The sequence below is a fragment of the Pipra filicauda genome, unplaced genomic scaffold (assembly GCF_003945595.2).
Source record: "Pipra filicauda isolate LSUMZ 115617 unplaced genomic scaffold, ASM394559v2 scaffold84_size4826128_pilon, whole genome shotgun sequence".
In the NCBI taxonomy this organism is placed as follows: domain Eukaryota; kingdom Metazoa; phylum Chordata; class Aves; order Passeriformes; family Pipridae; genus Pipra; species Pipra filicauda.
The window spans coordinates 3553306-3561717 of NW_024105031.1; the positions used below are offsets into that span (position 1 = coordinate 3553306).

Genomic DNA, 8412 nt, shown 5'->3' on the forward strand with positions numbered 1-8412 from the left:
ACACCACTAAGGTAAATGGAATCAGACACCTCAATGCTTTTGTCAATGTGACCCTTTGACCACATTGGAAATCTGCAGCTGCACAAGGAGAGATACATAGCCACACAATCACACTGGTTTAAATACACACCTTAGGATATAACTAAATTGTTTTTCCTATATGTGCAAGTGGGATGCCAATGCCACAAATGCAACTCCACTTCTGCCTGTTTCTGTGGTTCTTGTTGAAGTCCCAGCCGCAGATTACAATGCACAGTATCAGTAACTGTACTGGAAGTCACTGCACAACGATGTATAAAGTTTAAGTCATGCTAAAACTCCCACATATCCAAAAGTTCCTCTCATGGATCTAAAACTTTAGAAAGCCCATTTGAACCTCTTACCATCTCTTATTATACCTTAGTTTTATTAGGTAGTTTCGGCATAGCCTGATTTCTGGTCTCCACCTATATGCATAACTTTGTTCAGGTACTTATGAGCTTTACTTTAGTCCTATATCTTGAATTTCCTTTCTATAAAGTAGGCACGGCACATTTTTTTTTAAGAAGATGAAAGGATCACTCTTCAGGTGAACTCACTACTCCAGAGCTCTCCACAATTGCAACGTATTGTTATGAATTTGAGTTTAGGTTTAGGCATAAGACATAGGTGTATCTTCAAATTTTGTGGAAAGGGTTTGCAGGGGACAAGCTCAGCCTAATTTCTGTTCCAGCATGAAAGAGTGAAAACCAATAAATAAAACTAGAGAGGTAATGTATAGTGCATATGAATACTCATTAAAAAGGTAACTTACTGCAAATTATTACAGAGGAAAAATAAAAACATATGGATTAAGGAAAAATAGCTGTGATCAACAAAAACAGGTAATATTTTATGTGCTTCAACCGGTCATTTAAAATGGGGCCTCAGCTTTCAGATCTTATGTGATTTCAATCATGGTCAGCAATGTTTGCTGTTCTAATGTGATTCCTCACTTTCCCACTGTTTTCCATTTCAGATGCAATTCAGTAGATGTTAATTAACACCTGTGATAGCTAATATATTACCTGGAGGCATTTTCATATCTACTGTTAGCCAGTTGAGAACTGAGCCAGGAACAAACCATAGCTTCCTAGCCTTGCAGGAAGAAATAAACTACCTTTAAATACCCAGTGTAATATCTAGTTGCTGGTTCATCTCTACCTCAAATGTATGGCAGTGCAAAATGTATATTCTGTACATCTGCCTATTTCATAAATTCTACTTCTCTAGCTGTTTCAGGGTCCAGCAAGGAGATTGTTATAGCACTAGTATACGAAGAAAAGAACCCAAGAATAAAGAAGTCATAAAATATGGGTTTTTTTCTCCTCCTCCTTGCAGAGAGGTCTGAGCTACAGCATTTTGAGGTAGCATGGTTGGCAGGGTTTCTCTCTGAAGTTTACACCATGCTTCTAGACCTGAACCCAACGATGTTAAACAGGACTGGTAAACCAACCCTGATTTTTAGAAACTTCTGTCACTGAAAGCACATGCCAAGATAAACACAGCCCAGAATGCACAGACTATGAATCTCCTTCTCTTTCACAAGTAGTCATAGTTCCAGCATCTAGACTAAGGCTCAGTTCTGCTCCTGTTCATAAAATTGAGTGGGAATGAGTCCGGCAACAGATCTTTCATTTTCCTTTGGCCACTGAAGTGCTGCCCACTCCTGTCACTGGGCAGGTTCTTGTGAGATCAGCGGATGGTTTCTCTGCTCAAACATTTACAGACTGAGGATAAAACAAAGACCTGGAAAGTAAAATGTACTTAAGTCAGCAGTGAAAAAAACCAAGTGAGTCACCAAAGTTCAAGTGCACAGTACCTCTTATTTTCACTTCAACAGGCATACAAAGGTATGGTTCTTATTTCCAGTAACAAGAAGAGTCATGCTTTTTACCTCCTTAGTGTAAAAGGAACTAACATGATGAACAGTAACTTCTGATCAGGGGAAAGACCTGAGGCATTGCAAACAGGCAGCAGAAGATTCACAGTACACACAGGCTTATGTCTGAGAATCAAGCCTATTTTACACATCCCAAAACATCTGATAATCTGGCAACTAATACCCTGAAAAAACATTCTAACTCACTTTACTCACATGAAACATGATGTTTAGATCTGATGAGGATTATTCACCGGAGTAAATTTTTCATTTAAAATCATGCCTTACAGCTATCAAGGAAAGCTATTTGCTATCCTCAAAACATGTATTATCTGATGTTATATTGCTTTATCTAGATAAAGTGGTAGTAAATCAAATTTGTATGCTGCAGCTGCTAATCAATATGCTTTAGTTGAAGAGTACATCCACGTACTGATTCTTAGAGCTATTTGTGAATTTCAGATGTGTCATTAAGAATAAAACTGATAAACTACTTCACTACTTCTGATGTCTATAAAATTGAGCAACTTTACCTCTTGTTTTATTCTGAAATAAAAAATCTCAGTCGGCAGGCCTCCTGTCTTATTTACAATAAATTAGTGATGAAGGGGAAAGGTTTGTTTTTCAAAAGGGTGTAATTATATGGTCTCAAATATCATTCTATAACCAAATGTCTCTCGCCCCAGCTTTTAAAAGACATCTTAAAAAATATCGGGTTTGGGGTTGTTTTGCCATACCAGATAGGATCCCAAAAGGCAGCAAAATGAGCTTCCAGTTTGTACCCGCACTTGAAACAGCTTGTCTTCCAACTAGATATCAGCTGTTTAAATGAGCCAAATTAAACATGGGCTTTAAGTGGAGCATCCAGCTGCACTGGCCAGGCCAAGGCTGGGAGTTCTATCCTTCAGATTTTAGCCTTCATACGAGGTTATCTTGCCTACGGACAACAGACTTGATATTTCGAATCATCATGGCTGGGCTTCGCAAACAAAGATTTGGGAAGGGCTCTACCCACGTTTGTTACAAGCGTGTTGGCGGCTAAAAAGGCCAATACGGGACAGGCACGTCCGGTTGCAAAAGGCACAACAGAAAGACTCCTTAGGTGGCATATTTTGCAAGACATGAATCCTTCTGCGTTGTCTTTTCTCCTCGAGAGTGACCCTGCGTGCTTTCTCAAAAGCATCAGCAGGTGTGTCTCCAGACCTCCCAATTTGAGGCCAGAGTAGACCAGTTATGTTGATCAATATGGCCAAGGCTGAGATGTTGTTTCAGGGAGTCCTTGTATCTTCTCTTCAGGGCTCCCCTCATGCAGCAGCTGGTGGCAAGTTCACCATAAAGCAAGATCTTAGGGAGGCGGTGGTCCTTCATCCTGGAGATGTGCCCTGTCCAGCACAGCTGTGTTCTCAGTAACATGGCCTCAATACTTGTGACTGCTGCTTGTTCTAGAACAGACGTGTTAGTCACACAGTCTGACCAGTGGATGTTATTTCAAATATAAAATTATCATTGGTAACACTACAGGGAAGAGAGAACTAACCTCCCCCCAAATAATAATAAAAAAACAAACAAAAAACACAATGCAAAAAACCTAACAGTGAAGATCCATTTCCTCTCCTAAACAGTAAGGCTCCCTCTCCATTCGTTCAGTTCAATTAAAGTCATACTCTGACATAACATCTAAGGTTAGAAGTCTTGAGGCTTACAAGGCATTCATTCCAGTGTTTCCAATTCAGGATCATTTTCTGCAGGTGCTCCCTATAATCTTTGTTGAGGTCCAGACTGACCAGCCTACAAAAGCAGGGAATGATTCACCAGGCAAGTACTCCAAGATTTATTTTTAGTTTTGGCAAAAGCAGGAATAAACAAGCATATACTTTGCAAAGTTATTTGAAAAGTTCACTCTATTTGCTAAATATTTATTTTTTGGCCCCAAATCTGCATCCTTAGTATCTGGGAATAATATTAAGAAAATTTCACTACAACTGACTCAGCTGTCGTTCACCTCATCTGCTTATTTCCATTTATTTTGTCAATATGTCACTGTTTGCTTTTAAAAATAAACAGCAAGTACTTTCTCAGTCACCCTATTTTCTAAACTTAATTTCTGATGCATGATCAGAAAGGAGAAAAATGCCTATACTAAGAATGCACAGAATCCACTATCCTTGCACAGAAATACACTATCCTTGTAACAGAGCAAGCATTCTCCCATACATAAGAAAGGCTGAACTTTCTCCACTTCAAGGATTAAAAAAAATATTCAGGTGCTCCATAAAATGCTGGTTTTTTTTCTGTATCAGCTTAATTCATTTACATGCGTATAGATTACTTAAGCTTTATCTGATGCTCAGGCAGAGAAACAAGAGGACCATTTCTGTGCTACAGGTTGGTTAGGGCCACAGGACTTCTCCCTCCTCACTATGGTACACAGGTCAGCACCAACCTGAAGATATTGCTGTGTGGCCCGTGTGCAGAGGGTGGGGAAAGTGAGACGAGGCAGTCACCCTGTTTTCTCATGGATCTAGTTTTTCAGTGGCTGCTATCAAATTCATTGAAGCAAGGATTTGACTGAGCAGGAAGATAGAATTACGTCTCCTTCCCACAGCTCAAGGTCAGGATAAAGATGGAGGAGGGCTGTGAGGCATTTTATGTGCATTTATTGACTTTGTATTCTGACTAAATTTCCAAGCTGAAAGTACCGTACACATGGATTAAGACATGGCTAATATTTAGTCACATATTAACCAGCATTGATATTGAATCTTAGCAGCAGCCATCTGAATAGCATACCAGACTTCTCAAATAAAACCCAAATTGGAGATTTCTTGTGTCTAGGTAAACACTTGCAACTAATAAACTTGAGATGTTTCCAAAGAGCAAATGGAGGTTCACTGCAGAACAAGTCAGCTTCGAGGTAAAGAAGAGAGGAGGGAATTGTATTTTCGCAACAGTGTAAGGATTCAAAATGCAGAAAAGCATCCACATGAGATGTATAAAACACTAGTCTGCATTCATTCTCCAGCCTCTGGATAGTTCTGAGGATCTGACCCTCACAGAATTCAGACTAAACCAGACATAGGAGTTAAGAAACTCATCACTGCAGTATCTGCTTACTCGTTCTTCCATTTTGGACATACAAATACAAAAAAGTTTCTTTGGACCCTAGAATACATATATACAGACCAACTATTTTAGCCTGTAATAAACATGAACATGTTGCCTTCTAAAGGTAGTATGACAACTCTGGCAGAAAAGCCACCCCTTTCGGCCTCCTTTCCCCCCACTCCAGGCTAACTGGAGCTGAAATACAGTTCATCTCTCTCTCCACTCCCAGCTTTTAAACTTTCCTCCTTCTCTCTCACACCCTTTTTCCAAGGCTAGGTTTGCTCCAATTGCTTCTTCTCTAGAGAAGGATTTCAGATGCCCCTTGACTGAAGAGGCCTCACTTAAGAAAAGCAACTTTGAGGAGAAACTTTTCAGAGCTTGCCCCACAACTCCCCGGCTCTCCGCTTGGTCAGCATGTAGCCAGCAACATAAAAAGGCAGTCCAAACCCAGAACCTTGTAGTTTTACTAAATGAAATAAAAAAAAGCATATAGCTAAACATTGGGTGGGAAAAAAGCTTTTATGGAAATAGATTTGATGCTACAGTCCCTTCATCCTTGAGTTCCAGAGTTTGAAGGACTAGTTGAGTGAAGCACCAGTGAGCACCTCTGCAGCTATGTTGTCTGAGTTTATTGCACAGGAGCTTTCGAAGTATTATTACACACATTGAACCACGGGGCACTTGCCCAGCATCTAGTATACCATTTCAGTGATTGTCAGTGACTGGTTTAATCCATATATTCACTTGGATCTCAGCTCTTGTTTCCTTTCCAGTCTCTTTTTATTTTTAATTGACCTTATATGATTAGTTACAACCAAACAAAATCATAACTGTGTAATATCTGACTGCTAGGAAATAATTTTCAGTCCCTACCACTATGTAATATCTCACATTCAGAAAACGTCTAAAACCATTTTAACAATATAAAGTATATTGTGAATGCATTTAAAATAAATAAATCATCTGTTGCTACATCACCTACTATCAAGAAATGGGAAATTGCTAAGAACTTTTAGCTGCATTTGCTCTGTAAGGCACACCACCAGTACAAATCTGGTTTATATTTACTTTGTCCAAAAATATAGGAACTGTTAGAGGGAGCTTCTTGAGTTAAAGCACATGATCTTGCTATCAGAAGAAATCCTGGGACACAACCTTACTTCACAAGCCTTGGAGATGGTAATAGCAAAGAACATTTTCAGCGGTGCCCAAGCCTATTCCACATTAGGAGTACAACCCTGCTTGTGCTCTCCAGGGCTGGTCTCATCTCCCAAAACGGTGTTTACATTTCATTACACAATTTCTTCATTGGAACTTCATTATGCCAGTTATCACCAATTATGCAAAAATCATGTATCCCCTGGGTAAATAGTGCAAATTCCTACACAACACAGGCCTCCCTCTGTAACAGAACTGAGAGACCAGCCTGTGAAAAACCTGCTTATCATTACACAGTAAGAAAAGGGAGAAAACCAGCATGGTCCTGCCTTTTGCATATTTAAATGCGATGTGATGTGGGGCATGGGCGAATTCAGGAGCCGGCCCTTTGCAATACCTCTCTTTTGACCCCCACAGGGGAAGGAGGGTGGGTTCACTGCGTGTCAGCTAGCACAGGGCAGGAGCACTTACGGCACTGCCGGAGGTCCTTGGCCCTGAAACTAGATAAGAGCACTTTGTTCCCCCCCTCCTTCGATAAGACAGTGTGTGAGATGAAAGCAGCAAAGCACCTCCTCGGCTTGAGAGCCAAAAGGAGCTGGGTCATAGGCCTGAGAAGTCAGGCCTTGTTGGCTCCTGGCAAGGGCTGGGGGAAGGTTCAGAAACCCCCAGTGTCGGCCCTGGGATAGCACCTTGAGTCCGCTCACCACAGTAGAGGGAGTGGGGTATTTATTTGTGTTATTTTTTTTTAAGACAATCACATCGTCCCGTCATCTAGGGGTTTGGTCTTGGCGGTGTTCATGTAACACAGCACACGATTCCCTCATCTGGCGGAGACGCCGGATTCCCCGCAGCGTCTCGTCGGGGTTGGGGAGGCCGCGGCCAGACGCCCCCATGTCACTCATGGGACCATGCCCAGCTGTGGGGCAGTCACTGACTCCGGCTACCTGTCCAGCCAGTCCTCCGGCCACCCGTCCAGTGGCAGCTCCTCGGCAAGGTCCTGCTGGGCTACTCGTCCCCTTGGGCGGCATGGCCTGGGGCGCCGCCGCCGTCGAAGACCTCGGGGCCGTCGCCGAGCAGCGAGGTGCGCACCTTCCGCCGCTCCTTGAAGCGGCCCGAGTGGGACACCCGGAGGCTCCGCCGGCTCCCGCCGCCCGTCCCCGCGGCGTCGCCGCTGCCGAAGGGGGGAGGCTGCTCCTCCCGGCCGTCGGGGCTGGGGGGGTCGGCGGAGGTCTCGCTGGCGGCGGGGGGCGGCGGGGCTGCCGCCGCTTCCTTGTGCTTCTTCTTGCTGGTCAGCGATTTCCACCAGGGCGCCGCCGAGCCGCCCTTCACGGCGGCGCGGGGAGCGGCGGTGGCCGCGGCGCTGTCCGCCATCTCGGGCTCCTGCGGGGAGGAAGCAGGCGAGGGCGGGTTGGCAGCCGGGCACTGCCACCCAGCTCGGGCGGCGCCGGGACCCCTCTTCTCCAGCAGCGCTGCCCGCCCGGCACCCCGGGAGCGGCCCCGCGGGGAGGGACGGACGGGACCTGCGGGGGCAGCGGGGCGGGCGCGGAGAGAGCGTTCTGCGCCCCGGAGAGTGGCTCCGGAGCGCCGCCCGCCCCCGTGCGCAGCCGGCAGAGCGACGGGAGCCGAGCGGCCAGACCCGCTGCCTGGACCCGCCAACCCCGTCCCCAGAAGTTGACCCAAAGTCCGGTACCTTGGGGCTGCTGCCGCCCCGCGGGACGGGGCCGGGGGGCCGGGAGCCCGGCGCGTCCTGAGGCTCCTGCGATGAGGCGCCGCTCCCTCCCTCCCTCCCTCCTCCCGCCGCCCCGCTGGCTGCCGGCGCAGCAGGTGCGGGAGGTGACACTGACCTGCGGCGCCCGCCCGCCGCTGCGGGAGCGCTCTCCTGCCCTACTGGGAAGCGCAGCCGCCTCCACCGCCGCCGCCGCCGCCGCCGCCGGGGAGGAGGGAAGGAGCGAAGCGGTACACAGTGCGGTGCGGCGGCAGGTGCCGGCCGGCCCCGCGGCTCGACCCCGTGGGCGGGGCGGGGGGCGGCTCCCGCTCACCTGCCCGGCTCCCGCCGTGCGGGGCGGGGAGTGGCCGCCGAGGAGGAGCCGGGCTCGGCTCCGTGGGGCGGGGAAAGGTCGGTGTACCCTGCCGGAGTGGAGAGTCAGGGGAGAAGAGGAAAAGGAGAAGGAGGTGGACCCCTCAGCGCAGGTGAGGCAGCACTGTGAGCGCGTAATGAAATCCAGGGCTGCCAAGCGTGGACGGCCGCG

General features: G+C 46.7%; 1 protein-coding gene across 2 annotated transcripts; it reads right to left on the reverse strand.

Annotated features, from left to right (window-relative positions):
* Positions 1–1600: 1600 nt before the first annotated feature.
* PRR15 (proline rich 15) lies at positions 1601–8210 on the reverse strand. 2 transcript variants are annotated; one of them, XR_005567025.1, is made up of 2 exons: positions 7108–7557; positions 1601–1767 (listed from the first exon to the last, which is right to left on the reverse strand). XR_005567025.1 is itself a non-coding variant. In XM_039390647.1 (2 exons), the coding sequence occupies exon 2, from the start codon at positions 7532–7534 to the stop codon at positions 7169–7171; it is 366 nt and encodes a 121-aa protein (XP_039246581.1). In that variant the 5' UTR covers positions 7535–7543; positions 8008–8210; the 3' UTR covers positions 3702–7168. The 2 variants fall into 2 exon arrangements, 1 of the variants encoding a protein (XP_039246581.1); XM_039390647.1 differs by lacking the exon at positions 1601–1767 and adding an exon at positions 8008–8210 and having other exon boundaries at positions 3702–7543.
* Positions 8211–8412: the final 202 nt, after the last annotated feature.

Coding starts and splice junctions, on each gene's coding strand:
- PRR15 (XM_039390647.1), bottom strand. CDS start 7,534: ATGGCGGACAGCGCCGCGGCCACCGCCGCTCCCCGCGCCGCCGTGAAG.